The 18,104-nt window shown below is 48.4% G+C and overlaps 1 protein-coding gene across 1 annotated transcript in view; it reads left to right on the forward strand.

Moving 5' to 3' along the window:
• The first annotated feature begins 1,308 nt into the window (after positions 1–1,308).
• Positions 1,309–18,104, forward strand: part of LOC124228999 (contactin-associated protein-like 4) — a 167,502-nt gene continuing 150,706 nt past the window's right edge. Inside the window, exon 1 of the mRNA XM_046644110.1 lies at positions 1,309–1,476. Within this exon, the coding sequence (XP_046500066.1) occupies positions 1,392–1,476 (85 nt within the window). The 5' untranslated portion in view covers positions 1,309–1,391. The remainder of the gene's footprint in view (positions 1,477–18,104) is intronic.

The following is an 18,104-nucleotide window of genomic DNA, read 5'->3' on the forward strand; positions in this document are numbered from 1 at the left end:
TTTGTGGGATGAGGACTTTGTCAGTCCTTCTACTGAGCATGAGGGACCGGGTGTGATGTGAGGCTGGGAGAGTGGGATCCAGGCAGGTGCCTCCCCCCTTCACGGGGTGCTCAGGCCCATGACGCCCCCACCTGAGGTCCAGCCTCCTCACCTGCCAATGATGCTCGTGTCACTTACCTGTGTGCTCTGGGGTTATTCTGTAAGACGCAGAGCACGCACTCCCGCACCTTCTCCACAGCATCACTTACAATGGCCAATGTTGTGCTCAAGAAACACCCGTGTCCCTGAATGAAGCCTCTAGACCCACAGCTCTTCTCAGACGAGGATGCCCCGGACCCTTCTCTCCATCCCTTTGCTCGTCCGTCTCACAGTCTCTTCACCTGTGCAGGGTCCTCAGCAATCCCTTCCCTTGGGTCTCTCCCATTCCCACGCCGCCCTGTGTGTGGTTAGTGCCAGGGGTCTCTGTGTGCCTGGGGAGGTGTTTCAAGCTCATTCGCAGGAGACAGAGTTCATTTAAAAACTTGGAACTTGCCAAATTAAACCCATTTGATTCATATAATTGGCATAATGTTCCCCCCAAGAAATTGATTTCCCCAAGGTACACTGGGCATGGCTTTGACACCTGGCAACCCAGAGCCTCTGATCCCAGAACTGGAATTTATGTGGGAAAAACACTGCAGCTGAAGATAACACCTTCTGCATAAACAGAAGACAGTGATTATTCTCCCAGGAATGCGAGAGCCGTGTCCACAATGACACCTGCGTTTTCCTCTGTTCTACCTTGTTCTGAACCCACACACGAAGGTGTCACTGCAACAGCCCCTTCCCTCAGCAATTCCTCCTGTTTCACTTCTGGCTCCTGCCACCGCCAAGCCAGTGAAAGGCGACAAAGCTCAGGGCTGTGACAAGGACAGCTTCCTTCCTTCTTCCAGCACCACTAGGGGGAGAAGAGGTTTGAGGTTCATTCGAAGGGGAGCAGGAGGAGGGAGCCCGCTGTGAGAAGCTTCTCTGCCTGGGGCCAGCCTGCAGCCCAGCTCTCATCCTCTCCCACCTGTCACCGCAAGGGGTCCCCGCAGGTGGAGGCCACAGATGCCTGGGTCCAGGCTTCTGGAGAGGAGAGAGCTCAGCCTGCAGCCAGGAACACTGTGGCCTGGAGGGGGGTCAGGAGGGGCGGGTGCAAGCTAGAAAGAGGCAGGGCTGAGCTAGAGAGACGGAGGGAGGAGAAAGAGAGAGAGAGGAGGAGAGAGAGAGAGAGAGAGAGAGGGAGGAGACGGAGGGAGCGCTGGGGACCTGGAGCCCCACCGGCAGCCAGGAAGTAGCTCCCCGCACTGAGCAGCCGCCCTCCGGCTGGATCGCCCGGTCTTGGGGGCCTCGGGATCAGGACCGGGAACATGGGGTCGGTCCCTAGAGCCTTCCTCCCTGTGATCCTTCTTCTGTCGGCAAAGAGCTGGGGTCCAGCCATGGCAGGAAACACAGGTAAGTGCAGCGAACGCCTTAGAACTCTCATGAGGCTCTCCTGAAACTTTAAACTGTGTTTTCGTTCTATTGTTAGTGTTTAGAGCTGGGATCACAGAACACGTTTCTGAAAATGAACCATCTTGGAAAAGCAGAGAAGGACCTGCTAAAGTGTAGCCCCAAATAGGACACGTTCCGATTGCTTCTCCTCTGGTCTGGTCCGGGCGGTTCACGGTGTGTTTTCTGTGGTTTTGTCTAAAAACAACACACTGTGTCCTTGTCTCTGAATATTCACTGAAAAAGCTCAGTTCTAGTAAATCCTGAAAGGGGCGTCTCAGGGGATAAACAGCCTGCTGGCGTCTCCGTAGGTTCCTTTCTCGCACGACTGCATTTTAGGGATGAAGGCTGATGGGGAAGCAAGTAGCAGGCTTTTCTATCAGGCAGACTTCACCGGGATGTGGCAGTTCCCAGGTCTGCAGGCAGCGCAGGCCACACCTTTAGAAAGAAGGAGACACCTGGGTGCTTCCCATGCCCTCCTGTGCTGACCTGGAGCTCCGAGTGACGCTCCAACCGGGAGGGCTTCACAGTACAGCCCGGGGAGAGAAGGCACCGAAGCCTGCATTTCCAAGAGAAGTATCTCATTAAAGGAAGACAGATAAATCACTCTCCTCTTCCCCACGCTCCCTAAATAGCAGACGTGGAAATGATGGTGAGAATGACAATGCTTTAAGCCCTGGGTTACGGAACTTAATTTCCTTCTGTCAGTCAGCACCCTGTCTCTGTAGGTTCAGAGATCTCGGTCCTTATTTCTAGACTAGCATGTGGCTCTAACCCAAAGACGTTGTCCAGAAAAATCCAGGAGAAGCCACTTCACTGTGCACATCACAGCCGAAAGTTTGAAGAGTTGTACTTGGCTGGAGATATCTGTCGAGGAGATTGCTCCCCTTCTGATTAGTGTGGAGCCCGTGAAGACCCGGCGCTCCATCCCTCCTCCAGAGCCAGCCTCACTCTCCTCTCCATCCCTCTAAGTGCCCCGTGCCCTTCTGCTGGGGCATCAGGGGCAGGGGTGGTGGGCACCTTTAGGAGTTTGCAGCCCTGTGAGCCAAGCCCCCCGGACAGGAGGCGGCCCCCCAGGACGTCCCTGCACGTTGGGGGTGGTACAGGTGCAGGGAAGACCATCCCTTCTCTGGGGCCCCCACACCCGGGCTGCATGACGGTGGGATGGCTCTCATGAAGCCTTGGAGGTTGTCACCCCAACAAGGGGCGTTTGACGCCTGCCAGTGGGCAGGCACTGCCCCGTTCCTCCTCCCTGTGTCTGTGCTCTCTGAGAGCTGCATGCTTTAATGACGGAAAATTTACACACACGGCAGAAACGCTCGAGCCCTGCGGTGGCATTGACATTTTCCTTAAAAACAGAGCCGCAAAGAAATACTTTTAGAAACGACAGGCAGGTAATTGAGAAAAGACTGCTGATTATCCCACCAAGTGAGGCACCAGAGGCCACTGTTAGGACCCTGCAGGATGCCTCCAGCCTCCCAGAGAGATGCCTCTGAGCAGGGAGTGGGGTCAGGCACCTGCCATGAGGCTGGAATAAACACCAGCACCTTCTCTATCTGGCGTTTGCTCTTCCAGGTGAACCCAGGGAGGGGGTAGGGTGCCAGAGGGGTCGGTGGCTCTTTTCTAAGCGGGCTGTTATTGGCTTGGCCCTGAGGTCCCCCCTTGAATTTCAGTGCTTTCGACTTAAGAACTGGCTCCGAGACATTCAGCGGTCTTGTATTCAGAAAGTATTTAATCTCCTTACCAAAGAATCAAAATTTCAAAATACCCATGAAATTAAATTAGTAAGACCACTTTAGATGTGAAAGTTGGAGTCCTTGTCTCCACACCTGTGGTAGAAGTTACAGTTCTTCATGCATTAAAATGAAGTCTATTGACTTTATGACCCGAGTTCATCTTTTAGAAACAAGAAATCTGCATGTGCTAATTTCTTGTTCATCTCATTTTGAGAGTATTGTTTTTAACAGGAGAAATACTGATGAAGTTACTGTGTGTGGATGGCAACTTGATATCTGAGAGTCGTGACAGGAGGCAATAACATTGAGGCCACTGTTGCGAGATTTGAGAGATCAGTTAGAGATGGGAATTCTGAGCCTTTGACAGCAGAGATGAAATTCAGCACGTGAATAAAATACCATGTGCATATGCTTTTAAGTGGCACACATTTTGGTTTTTTTTTCCTTTTGAGAAATGGTTTGAACTACTCATGTGATGCCTCCAGACAAGATTTTAGCCCAACACAAATGAAGCAATCCTGCGGGTCCCACGTGAGCGGGAGGATCGAGGTCTCCTCCATGAGGCCCCAGGACTCTCCCTCTCCGCACGCTGGTTCTGCACACCCTCCCTGTGTGGGGTCGGGGGTGAGGCGGTCTCAACCGTGGGCACCTTTACTGGAGCTCCACGGAAGTCAGAGTTCCCCCCACAGGTGAAAACAAGATGGTGCTTGTCCCTGTGATTTGGGGGTTGTGCTGGACTCCCCCTCTTTCCACTTCTCCAGTGTGGAGTCACCCCTCTGAGTCCCTCTGCTCCCGGGCAGAGAGCCGGGCCCCAGGCAGAGCTGGGAGCAGAGTGGAGGCGGGCATGTCCCGCGTGGCCCGCAGGCTGTGGTGGCCTCGGTGCCCGGACACGGGGCTGGGGTTCCTCTGTGCACATCACCGTGTGACCGAGGACCCTCTGGGCCTCAGGATGCTGAAGGGAAGGGGCCTGGCTCTCCCCCAGTGAGGAGGCTGATCCACAGCACACAGTGGAAGGCTGGCCTCACTTGGTGAATGACGTCCCCGTTGACGTGAGGGCTCATTGGGGCCCAAGTGGAAGGGACCTTCTGGACAAATTCTTTCCACAGCTCTCATCTCGTATCTGGTCCCACAAGAACGGGCGAAGGCTGATGCAGACTCTGATCAGCTGAGTGGGGATGCGGCCTACGGGTGGAGATGGACTGACTCTAAACTGTCAGGTTGTGTAATTCCTGATAGGAGCTGCCTTCTGTTTACCTCTCCTGCCAAAAGCTCCTTCTCAGAGCAAAAACTCACTACAGTGAAGGCTGAGACACTGCACAGCATCTGTGGCATGGGCTGGGTGGAAAAGGAGGCCCTTTGGCTGTGAGCACCAGCTTTCTGAGCCGTGGCGAGCAGGCTGTGCCCTCCTGACAGCGACTACAGGCCACAGTCACCCTCGTGTCAGGAACCACGGGGCCTCACCTCTGGGCTCAGCTCAAGATCAACCCCCCGTTGAAACTCATTACAAGTCCTCACCTGAGTCTGTGTTACTGCCATGGCTGCAGCATGGTGGTTCTCCCTCTGCCCATCGTTCTGCAGCGACGTCCAGTTGTGAAAGGGCGTTGCTCCCCCGTCCGCTCACGCGCTCACTATCACACACTCACATCTGTGTGCACGGTGGCTCCTGCCTCACTCAGTGGGTCGCGTCCATCTCTGTTCTGATTTATTTGATGCTCAGACTGTCGCGGACCTTCCGCTTCCGTCCCTGTGTGTGGTCTCTGTGTCCTGGTCGCCCTCCAAGCAGGGCCTCAGGTTCTGGCACAGCAGCACCTTCCAGGCTCATCTTATGCTGTTCCCGTCCAGCTCTGGAAGAGCCAAGCTCCCGGTAGGAACAGAACTTGGAAACAGAGGGCTGCATGGGAGGCGAGCTCTTTCCCGGCATCGGAGCGAGCTGAGACGGCCTGTGTACTGTGTGCGCACCTGCCTCCGTCGGACGACTCCTCCAGCGCAGTGCGGGTTGGTGGAGAGCTGGTTCCTCCTCGTTTCTGATCCTTGGGGCCTCGTGAGTGCCCCTATAAGTCAGACAGGCTGTAAGTTATCTCGTCAGTGAAGAATCCTCTATCCCTGGGTTCTGAGAATGTGTCCTCATCAGAGAGGGCCTTACACATCGTGAGAGGTGTTTCAGCATTTGGGCCATAACCGTGATTTTTCTCTTTAGACTGTGAATATGGCCAATTATGTTAATAGAGTTTCCAAAATTGGATGGTCTTCTCGTTCCTGGATAAGCCCCTGGTCAGGGTGCATCATGTTCTCAAGGAGAGTGTCATCCAGCCAAGAATATCGTAGTTAGTGTTTTTAACTCAATATTCTTGAGTGATTCTGGTTTGTAACTTTTTTCTTTTTTGCTCTTTTTATCAGATATAGCTATTAATGGTACTCTCGCTGCCTAAAAAGCATGGCAATTCTCCCCGTTTCCATGCTCTGGAGTAATTTATGTGGCGTTAGCCTCTCAGTTTTGCAGAATCACCCATGAAACCATCTGGGCCTGGTGATTTTACCAGTTTTTCCAGTTTGTGGATTTGTTCTTTCATAATCTTCACTTTCTTTGACAGAAATTGGTTTGTTTAAGCATTCCATCTCTAATTTTGCTAAACTATATTTTACTTGGAAATTATTGTTCCGTTTACTTTTCAAATTTACTTGCTCAGAGGTGTGCAAATTAGCCTGGTGTTTTTCTGCTTCTGTTGCCATGTGCTTTCTTTCCCTGTCATCTCTAATTTTGTATTTTTGTACTATCTTTCATTTTTTCTTCATTTGTCTGATGGTTTATTATATTGATTTTTTTCAAAGAACCATGATTTTAGATTATTAATTTGATTCACTGCTTTCCGTTATCTCCCTTATTAACTTCAGCTTTTACCTCTATTTTTCTCCTTGAGTTTATTTTGGTTTGAACAGTGGTTCCTTGGCTAAACGTTTGAGTAGTGGATTTGATTTCACTTGTTTTCATTCTTCTATTTATAATGACACTGACGTTTAAGGCTATGAAATATCCTCTGATCTCTGTTTTACTTATTTAACAAAGAATCTATCTGAAATGTAGTGTTGTTATTGTCATTATTTTTCAGAAATCCTCATATTGTGTTTGTATTTCCTCTTCTACATAAAAGTTGTTTAATGGAAGGTTTTATTTTTTTCCAAATGGAAGGATTGTTTTGCTTTTATTATTTATCGCATTGTGATCAGAGAATGATACCCATAATATTCCTGTTTAATGAGACTTGCTGATACTTTTTTGTGACTAATTATATGACCAATTTTTATGAATGTTGCATATGTGCTTAAGAGAATAATCTTTATTAAATGGATATAGTTTTTAATCTACAGAATTTCTTTAAAGATTATGCTATATAATCCTCTATGTTTTACTATTTTTTCTTTTTCTTTCTTTTTTTTTTTTTTGCTGAGGAAGATTTGCCCTGAACTAACATCTGTTGTCAATCTTCCTCTATTTTATATGTGGGCTGCTGCCACAGCATTGCCACTGACAGATGAGTGGCGTAGGTCTGTGCCTCAGAACTGAACTGGGCTGCTGAAGCAGAATGCGCTGAACTTTACCACTAGGCCACCAGGGCTGGCCCACTACTATTTCTCATCTTGTTCTCAGAGGATGTATTAAGATCTCCTTTGATTCATGTTTCTATTTCTCGTTACATGTCCCATAATCTCTGCTGTATGGGGGTGGTTGTCATGGTCTGACCACAGAAGTTTATGGCTATTGTATGGTTGCTGTGGATTGTGGTGTTGTTGCTCTAACATGGTCTCTGTTTGTGAGATGCTCCAACCCTTGACTTCTACCTCGTCCGCCATCAGGGCCACTTGGTCCTTTCCATGTGCCCCCTGCTGGCACGTCTGCCCACTGTCCACTCCTGGTCCTCACGAGGTACGTTGTTTCAGACGTATCTGTTGGACTCGTGTTTGGCTGGGATTTTCTTTGGTAGCCAATTTCAAAACACTTCATTATTTTTTCTTTGTAACAGGTATGTTAAGCCCATATGTGTAGTTATGGCTGATCTGTCTGTGCCCTGCTGGTGTGACTTTGTTATAATCAGTGTTTGTTATCGCCCATGTGTTTTTACTCTCTGAGGTTTTCTGTCTGTGCCCTGCTGATGTGACTTTGTGTTATAATCAGTGTTTGTTATCGCCCGTGTGTTTCTATTCTCTGGGACTTGCCTTGTTTGCTCCCTCTATTTCTTTCTCTCTTTGGGTGTTGGGGAGGTTTGTTTTGTTCTACCACTCTCCTTTGCAGGAACACCTTTTGTGATGCTCTTAGGATCCTGACAATCTGGTTTGTAACTTTTGAGTCGTATTGGAATCTGTTATCAATACAATAGTCAGTGATCATCTCTGACTTTCCTTTTCCTCTCACTACTAGTCCCATATTTTTCTTGTATTCTTCTTACTTTCTCAGACCGTACAATATCCACATGCCTTTCTCCACACGTCTCCAGGCTTCTCTCAACCTCTGATCTAGAACAAAGTACATTGCCCCCTCCCAGCCCCCGTTCTGAAGTGCCCCCAGTCGTCTTAGGCTGATAATGCCCATTCTGCATAGAGTCGCTCTCAAATTTTTGGCTCAGGATGTCTTTACACTGTGTGTGTTATCAAGGATCCCAACGAGCTTTACTTACGTGGGTTAGAGTTACTGACACTTATGTGAGCAATTAAAACTGAGAATTTAAAAATGACAAGAAGTCAATTACATGTTAACAGATTAATAAATTTTATGAACAATAACCATATTTTAAAAAGCACAAAAAACGGAAAAGTCACATGGTTTTATATTTTTGCAAATTTTAATATAAGGCTTAATGGAAGAAAACTAGATTCTCACATCTTTTCCGTTTGACTTGTGGGCTTTTAGAAGGTGCTCATGGAGAAAAGCTGGCCTCATGCAAACATGTCACTGGGAAAAGGAAGAGTCTTTTGGCAGCTGTTTCAGACAATTTTGGATACATCATGAAGCCTCTGATGCACTCAGAGAATGAACGTAAACAGGCAAATCGCATTTTACTATTTTTATGTCGCTGTTTGGCATCATGGACCCCTGAAGTGGTCTCCCAGCTCTCACACGGAGATCTGCTTCCGCAGTGGGCTCAGAGGAGGGGCTTCAGGTGCTGCTCCAGGAGCCGCGGGCTTGAGAACTGACGCTCTACAGCCCGGGTGACGGAGGGCCATTCGGCAGGACACAAAGTCCTCAGCTTGACTTTCCTTTCCATGTGCTTCCTGAACACGCTGTTCCACAACTCAGGCGAAGTCTGATATCAGCCTGATTTTCTTACCTTTCTAAGTAAGGTGGTCCTTGGACCAGCGGCCCTGACTTTTATTTTGTATTTAATTCTAACAGTTTTGGTAGAACATGTTCCTCAAGCATATGGCAGGCTTTTCAAAATGAAGAATTAGATTTTTCCTTATTTCTGGAAAGTTTTGCTGGATTAAAATGTTAACATATTACTTCTTTTCCATTGTTTTTATATTTTTATTTTATAGGACCCCAAGATAGATGATAGATAGAGAGACAGATACATACACAGATGACAGATAGATGATAGGTAGGTGATAGATAGACAGATAGATAGATAGATACATACATACATACACATATACGTAAATAGATGATAGATAGGATATTTTCTTTTTCTGCCTTCTATTTTAGCCACTTTTTCTGTGATTAGTTTCCTTTTTTAAAAAAAAAATCTTACTTTCATTCTCTCAATTGGATTTCTGCAGTTCTTCAATGTCCTTTATTAAATTTCATTTGAATATGTTCTCTCAAGCATCTTGCAAATGCATCTTCGTTAATGAAAGTCTTACACTTTTCTTTATATATACTCTTTTTGCAGCACGGTCCATTTCTCTCCTCTTTAACAGTTCTGATTTTGGGCTTTTCTGTACGTACGCATTTGTGTTAGAGGACTGAGGTTCTTTCGTTCGGGCTGCGGTGTTGTGTCGTAGCTCTCCGGGCTCTGCGCCGGCCTCCACGTGGCGGGCGGAGGAGCTGAGCAGCTGAAACATTTCCCTTCTCCTTCCTTGCTTTCCTCTCAGCCGTTGGCATGGACTTGCTCTGGTTTATGTTGCGCCAGCATATTATGGACAGGGCCTCAGTCCGAGGACGCCCTCCTCAGTCAGTGGGATGGAGGTAAAATCTGTTGGGGTGATAAGAGGTGAGGAGAGGGGTGGCCATGGCCCACCTTGTGCTGTTCTCTTCAAAATGCGTCATTTCCCTCACTTCCTTTTCCCTTCCCACAGCCTCATCTCCTAGGAGCGGCTCCCTTCTCCATTCATCTCCTTCTCCTGAGCTGCCAGCCCCGTCCTGAGCTGGACTCACCCCATCGAGGTCCCTGGCTGCAGCCCTGGGTCCCCACGTTCCCACCTCGTGGGCAGGATTTCGCACTTTGTGCGGGACTGTCTCTTCATTCCGTGGTTTTCTCTGTGCTGTTGTCCACGTTCTCCGTGCTCCTCTCCACCTTTCTGTGGGGAATCTTAGGCTCCTGCCCCTGTCTGTGCCTCCTGCAGGAGGAACTCTGAGAGTCTGGTGCTCACTTCTCTCCACGGTGTAACCTGAAGCCTGTGGCGGGCTCCATCTCTGGTGACGCTAAAGGCATGAGCCATGGTGGTCATACTTGTGATTCTTGTTCATCTTCGTGAACACATATCGTGTGTGTGTGTGAGGATGGGATTCAAGGAGCCACTATAGTCCTGGCATTTATTTTCTGCTGCTTTTCTGAAGTGCAGACGCCTGTGAACATGGACCTTACGGGGCAGTTTCAAGATTTCATGGGGACCCATCCTGTCTTCTCCCCCATTAGAGGAGAGAATGGGCACTGAAAACCCTAAAAGAGAAACTACAACCTCTCCAGCTTCCAGGTCTTCATATTGGAACTGGCAGATGGATATTTTCAATGGTCTCATTTATCCAATTAGAGACTTTCTTAAAAATACCTTCATATTTTAATTGATTTGTCCTTATTAGCTTTCTAGGCTGGGTGGATCTGGCCCTATTTTTGTTGCTTTTTAAAAATATGATTAGTGAATACACGACAGAATGTGTGCGGATAGAATAGATGTTTAGTGAATTAACTAGAGCTGGGGAAATATTCTGACAAAATATAAAGAGCCTCAGAGTAAATATTTCAGTTATGAACTTTCAGAATTACTCTTTATGGCACTGACTTTCTAATTATAAAAAGGCCATTAATAGTAGCATCCATAGTCCTTGAAGCGTGTTTAATAGAAAATGCCACATTTAGATTTTGTTGTTCAGTTGAAGGAGAACAGGTTCAGAGGGACAGGACCAGTTGCCCATGTTATGTAAAGTCAAGTAATCAAATGAGCTTAAATTCACTCCTTTTCCCTTAGTATCAAAAATGTAGATTGACCATGAAACGATTGAAAAGGTGTTGCATCAACTTTCAGGGAATAAGAGAGAAGTGGTTTTCCTGCAACTCTGGGTGCATTTCAGAATAACAGATGCGTGACTGACTTCTGGACTGTTCCCCTCTTTACGGAGCTTAACGGCTGTGCTGTCAGCACTCAACATCTTCAGAGCGACCTGAGGGGGCTGTCGTCTGACCGAACGCTTCCCAGAGGGGGACTGTCTTCTTTGGGAGAAAAATGAGGTTCCAATGGCTCTAGGTCATTTTGCTTCAATAAAATTTAAAATAACTGTAATCCTTGTGTGTGTGTGTGGATGTGTACACCTGCCTGCACACGCGCGCACACACAGTCCTGGGAGGGATGACCAGTGCAGCACAATATGACATGGCATCACTAAGGATGCGTTTTTTTCTAGTTCTATTTCTAGAGCACGAAATTTCTTGCTTAAATGTCTGTGTACAGTTTCATTATCTGGCAATGAAATCCGGTGTTTAGTAATAATAAGGCGTTCGTATGCGAGTTCTACAACATGCTTCCGTAACAGGGGAAGCCTGCAGTGAACAAAGTTCTCTGAGAAGCAGCATCTTTGGTTTGGTGGTTGTTTTTTTCATGACAGTTTTCCATCACTGTCTGTGAGAAAATAAAACTGTAAGCAATAAAACAGGGACGTGACACAGCCGCAGGAACGGCCCTCTCCGGGCTCCCACTAATGAGCACTTTGGGTGAAATAACTTGCAAAGTGATTGAAGCTGGAAACACTTGGGATTTTAAATCAGTAATGGCGGAATTATTTAAATTCCACACCTATTTAATTGAGCAGGTGGAAAACTACCTCTGAATTTTTAAACCCCAAAGGTAAAGAAGAAAGTACCCACATGAGTGCCTGTGTGCATGTGTGTGTGCCTGTGTGGATAAACACATAGAATTACCTGGTAGCCGTTAGAGCGACACGTCACGGCTTGCAGCTCCCAGAGGTTATCTCTCTGGCAATTACAGAATTTATAAATGGGACTTTAAGGGGAAACTAGATTAGATCAAAACATGCCAATTATTTAAATGCATCTGTCTTCAAAAATGCCACTTATTATGTGGTTTTGGGCAATTTACAACGAGATTTCTTACTTCACTTAGCCTGCGATTTTACTGCATCGAGGTGGTTTATAAATTGCACTTTCTTTTTGGACAAATACATCCCTGCACACTCAGCCATCGGTGCACACTCACGCATCCCTGCACACAGAGTCCTCCCTATGCACTCTGACACTTTGACACACACAGACATCCACACACACTCAGCTGCCCTTGCACACTAAGACATCCCTGCACACTCACCCTTGCATGCACAGCTGACCCTGCACTCTCAGACATCAGTGCATTGACTTCTGCACTGGTGGTCTCCTTGCTGAGGCCCCCCCACTACTGCTCAAACATCAGAGGTGCCAGCTTCCCACAGAGCTGACGTGCAGACACTTCTGGTGTGGAGACACATCTATGGGCCACGTTTTTTCCTCTTGTGGGTTTTATTCCTCGTTTCCGGTGATCTCTGAGGCTACAGCTGTCATATGTTTTAATCTCGCTGCCCTGGTCCTCCGCTCTCACCATTTCAGAGCCAACTCTGTCTCAAGTCTGTAGCTTCACCATCACGCGGCTCGGCTTCCCAGCCGAGCAAACCGGGGCTTGTAAAGAAGCCAACTGCTCGTGAACCCTTTAAAAATTCCTTGAAGACACATTTTATGCGCTGTCTTTAACCACGGTCTCCAGGAGGAAACATCAATAAGACGTGTGAGTCTCTGGGCGCCTGTGTAGAGCTGCCGTCCCCGAGTGGACAACACCACAGCCTCCGGCTCTCAGCACAGCTGCTCGTCCAGTGACGGGGAGTCGGGGTGCTGGCTCCGGGGGGTCAGCACACTTTTCACTCTGGGGTTCACAGCTCAATGTTGATGACTGTTTTCCCGGAGAAAACTGGACTCGCTGCTGCCGGGCAGGTGTCATATGAACACTGGGTGACGAGCCTCAGCCTCATCTGGGGGACAGAGGGTCATAAAGCCTCTGATGGGAGATTGTCCTCACACATGGGCCCGTGGCAAACACGGGGTCTTGCTACTGAGCCAGAGTCTGCAGAGTTTCCTGAAGACAAACCTAAATGGTCACCTTCTGCAGTGAGCACCAAGATGCTGGAAGACAGGCGTCCTTGGACTAAAATTATAATTATAAAATCACACCTGGAGAAGAGGGATGGGCAGAGTCAGGAAAGTGATAAAGAGAGAAGCAACAAGAGGGACGGACACCATCTCTGCGTCCAGAGGTGCACACGGCGCCCACACAGCTGAGGATTTGTCGCGACTCCAAATGATCCTGAGCCGAGTCCTTTAACTAAACTGAATAATATGTAAGTGGAACTATTTTACTGTTTTCCAGGCAAAAATTAGGAAACAATGTTCAGATAGGACTTCCCGATCCAGGAAAGCAGAGACTGGGCTGGGGTGACAGGAGGGGACACATATGCGAAGCACCCGTCCCCGAGACACGCTCACGGCCGCGTGTCCTGATGCCCCAGGAGCCGAGGGTTCTCCAGTCTTTGATCATCTGAGAGCGCCTCTCTGGGATCAGCGTGGGCCGGGCAGGTGGATCGGCGTTGCTCCGGATCACTCAGCACCCTCAGCAGTGTCGCTGCACCTGGGAAGTTTTCACAAGGAGGCGACGCAGCCCGAGGAGCCTACACAGGGAGGCTGGTGAGGAGACCCCTCAGCGGCCAGCACCACTCCCAGTGCTGATCCGAGGGCGCCCGCGGGTCCCGGGTCAGCTGCTGAGTCTGCCGGGGGTGAACATCCCGGGGCCTCCACGCTTGATGTGTGTGTGCGCACGTGTGTGCATGTGCAAATGTGTACATGCTTGCGTGTTTGTGTGTGTGTGTCAAGAGCGAGTGAGCAGGAGGCACAGAGAGAGGGAAAGGAAGGAGCTTGTGCTGAGAGGACATTTGGGAAAACACCACTGTTTTTGTTTCAAAATCTGTGTATTTCACTGGCATAAAAACGCCGTTACTCACAATGTAGGATAAAGGTTGACGGCGTACATTCCTACTATGTCTCAAGTTCATGACCTCATGCTGCCTCGGTATCTCCAGATGGGCCCAACCCAGCTCACCGCCTCTTTCATCTGGACCATGAGCTGAGAATACTTCCAATTTAAATGATTGAAAAAAATCAGAAGAAGAGTAATATTTTGTGACCAACAAGAGCTTTATGGAATTTGAATTGCAGTGACCATGTACAGGAGCCTGGCCACACTCCTTCACCTGTGCGTCACCTGGGGTGGCTTCCAGGCCACCACCCAGAGCTAGGACCGTGGCAGAGATGGGGCGTGTGGTCCCATCACCACAGGCTGCTTGGTCCCCACAAGAGAAGGACCATGCTCGTAACTGGTCAGCATCGTTGCATGGCCACAGTCTGGCTGCCAGAGGAGTCCACATTTCGGTGGGTGGGCTTTTTGTCCAGGGGTCCTGGGTGTCCCTGTCCTGGCAGATGAGCAGGAGAGGCCCCAGGGCATTGATAGCATTGCCTCCAGATGACACGTTTTCTCCCAGTAGCATCTTCCGCCACTTTATGCGTGGGTCGCTGCCACTGCATGGCCGACAAGTGTTGCAGGTCTGCGCCTGGTATTCAGATCTGATTGAAGAAAAAAGATGCACCCAAAACTCTCAGGAGAAAAATGCAAAAAAAGTGGGGATTTTCAAGCCTAGAGGAGGCAGAGGAGCAGAGGAGATGGGAGGCCAGCAGACACTGGCAAGGGAGGCCAACCAGCCTGAGCACCCCAGCCCCGGTGCTTCCAGAGACGAGCCCTTGGAGATGAGTGGGGAGCTGGCCCGGGTGAGCAGTGTGGGTCTGTGGAACGGCAGGGCTTCAGCCCAGGGACTTTTGACTCTCAGAGGCATGGGGTCCTCTACCCAGAGATGCACTGGGGCCCCCCCACAGCCATGTGCCCACCCTCCCCACCACACACACAGGAGGCAAATACAGCGGCATTTACACAGGAGCTCAAAAGACATCGGAGCCCAGAGGTGACCCTACAACCCAGACCCACCGCCAGTCTGGGAAAGTCATTCTCTACCAGAGAATGAAAATCCAATGAAGAAAAATGTCACAACCAAAAGACGGGCCCTTAGGTGAGGGCCCTGTGCGCCTGATACTGTTACCGCTCCAAGGGCATGATCTGCTTGCCGCGAGATAAAAGCCAGTCGTCGAGAAGCAAGATGGTGGCAGAGAAAGGGCATTTGATTACAGCTTGCTAGCAGGAGGGAAGATGGCTGACTAATGGCCAAAAGAATCATCTTAAGGGGGCACAGTCTTGAAGCAGTTATACAGGCCAGTGGGAGATGGGGAGGGTTAGGAAGGTTGACCCTCTGGTGTTACAGACTGGGAGCGGTCACACCAGCTCCTTCAGTTTTCATTGATGACGGCTGTCAGCATAGACTCTCTGTTTGGGGGGTCATCACATTCCTAAGGCACTCAAAGGAAGGAAGTTATCGTCTTATCGCAGCTGGGAGTTATATGCACTAGCAGGGGTCATAAAATCTACAGAACAGATGGATCTGGAGGGTGCAAATTTAGCTGGGTTAGTTAGTCAGAAGTCATTCAAAGTTACAACATGGTCTCTTTTCTACAATATGGCTTCCCTTACATCAATCCTGTGTTGAGCTGGTTTCAATACTCAGATTGAGGGAGAGAATATCATATTTAAAAGCAAAACAGGCAGCTGGTTATCTTGAAAACTGAGTAACTCTCTCACTGCTGTGGAAGAAATAGAATCACCAGGAAGACTATCAGAATGGATGCTGCTGGACACTGAGTTAGTGAGAGGGAAGATGGAACTGAAAAATTCTCCCAAAACATCATACCAACAGACAAAGACGTGGAAGTTCAGAGTGAGACACATGTGCGCGCGCACACACACACACACACACACACACACACACGGCGTTCATGGGGTCAGACTTTCAGAGAGAAGACTTCAGAGTGGAGGGAGGTCTTCCAGGGCAAGGTGCTCTTGGTCCCTCTAGAATGCCTAAAAGTCCTGGATAAGACGTTTAAAAATCAGTTTAAATGTCCAGTTGAGAGGATGGGAAAGTAAGAAACCCACAGAGGCCAGCAATGGGGACAAAGTGCGAATTCAAGAACAAAGGTGAGCATTGAAGCCACATCGTCGGGCATCTGCAGCCTCCTTGGGGCCCTGAGGCTGGTTTAACCAGCTGCATGCCCGTGGGGAGTGGGGTGCAGGGTGCGGGGCTCCTACCAGGGCAGGTGGGGTCCACCACCCCCTCCTCCCATGTCGTTCTTCCATGCAGGGCTGGGACAGAAGCCACACTCTGCACCATCTGGCCGCCACCCCTGCACCCCATCCATTTGCTCCAAGTCTTAGTACAGTTCCAAGAATTCGTGTGAAAACAGGGGAGAATTTACCAGAAGCTGAAGAAATGAGGGTTTAGGTTGACTAGTCTTAACTCATGCTAAGAAATGGCAAACAACCAACACGACCATCTCAGTTGAAGAGACACAGCTCCAAAACGTTCTGCAGAAATAACAGCAATTACCCGCAGAGGAAAAACCAGACTTCCAATGAGAAGACGGGCCAAAGAGGCAAGGGAGCAATACACTGAACATCCTGCAGAACAATAACCGTGGGACTAGAGCTATTTACACAGTGCAACTACCAACAAATATGAGACTACAACAGAGACAATTTGAGACCCAAGGACGTGGAGTTATAACTGTCCGCAGACCCTCTTAAAGCCCCCGTGGGTGCTCTTGAGAACAAGAAGAGGAAAAAAGTGAAGGAAAATTGAGAAATAAGAGGCTAATGTGCAGAAAAAATAAGCAGGAAAACAAAATCTTATGTTTAGATGTGTGTTTAATGTTAAAGTAAGTTTTTACGACGTCCAGTAAAAAACAAGCCTTGACTAAGACAGGACAGACTTCATCACAAGGATTACTGTCACCTTGTGATCTCCGGGGCACAGAGGGCTTTCCTTTCAGGGGAGGAGCCAGCCCGGCTGGAAGGTGCAGGCACAGACCTTGGGGGACCTGATGGGTCAGTGGATGGAGAACGTTTCCCCGAGGCCCCTGTTCTCGGGCGGGGCCCCTGCTGGCTCAGGCCGGGTGGGCACAGTGCAGGCGCCTGGGTGCAGGAGAGGAGCAGAGCCAAGGTGTGGTTGACAAGCGGGTTGATCGCTTGATCAAGGGGACAAGCAGTTGAGCTAATCAATCATCAGTGAGGACTTTGGAGGGTCTCTGTCTAGGTGAATGGGACCCAGCACCTCTCAGCTGCGTCAGTGTAAGGGGGCTCTTTGTAAGAGTGGTTTCCAGAACACGAAGGGTGGGGCGTGTCTGTCTGTCTTCACCAGGCCCACAGGCTTGGTGAAGTCCATCATTGCCGGTCACCCTGCCTAAATTCACAGATTGTACCAAGATCCGAAGTAGGAGGTGGTAGAGCGAAGAGACGGGAGGGGAAGCAGATCAAAGCAGCTTCCATCTGAAGAGGGAGGGGGAAATGTTTGACTCCAGTCGTTGTTAAAAATGGACGGAGGTTACAGAGGTTACAAATGTGCAGGAAGTCTCCAGGATGTGACAGAATGGACAGCTCAGGATGTTTTCAATGTTGCAACTGAATCATGAGATGGATTATTTCTCTTTGGAAAGAAAATCCACACTGACTGCATTATGATTCTATCGGATAGGGGTACAAATTGAATAGCTTTTATCCATTGTTGTTTAAAGTATTTATGTTAAAAGACAGTACTTTTATATTTTGTGAGTTGCCGGGTGAGATCACTTGATATCAGCACGTGGGGTCTTTCTCCCGGCGTGGCATGCTTTCCTTCTAGAATGCTTATTTGCTTGTGGCATCTAAGCTGCGCGATGCTAACACGAAGGAACAAGACGGCTGGTTCTGGAGTAGCTGACAGCATTTAACTCATGTTATTAATGTCTACACAGCTGAAGGGGACCACTGTGTCCTTGATAAGATTTTACAACAGTGCCAGAAAATTAGCAGCTTTCTCAATCAGGTAACTGGTGATTTCTTAGTAAAGATTCCTTCATGTTAAAAAAAAAAAAAAAGAGCACAGTTTATCAACTGAATAAATTACCTCTTGGTTGAAAAATGATTATAGCAAAAAGAGAGAAAACATGCTTGTGTGTGACACAGTGTGTCTACCCGCATCGGATTGAAAGAATAATGTGACTTTTCTCTCTAAAATCCCTGCCAATGTTGCATGTTATGATTCACAACTCCATCTAGGCACCTTTATCTTCCTCTCCCATCTCACAGCATTATAATCATGCCTTTTACTAACAAGGGGAAGTGATTTCCAGAGGTTGTTAGTGTCATCACATGGCCTGAGAAATTATTATCATCATCAAACTTTTGAGAAGCTTTCAACTTGTC

The sequence above is a fragment of the Equus quagga genome, chromosome 17, assembly GCF_021613505.1.
Source record: "Equus quagga isolate Etosha38 chromosome 17, UCLA_HA_Equagga_1.0, whole genome shotgun sequence".
NCBI classification, from domain to species: domain Eukaryota; kingdom Metazoa; phylum Chordata; class Mammalia; order Perissodactyla; family Equidae; genus Equus; species Equus quagga.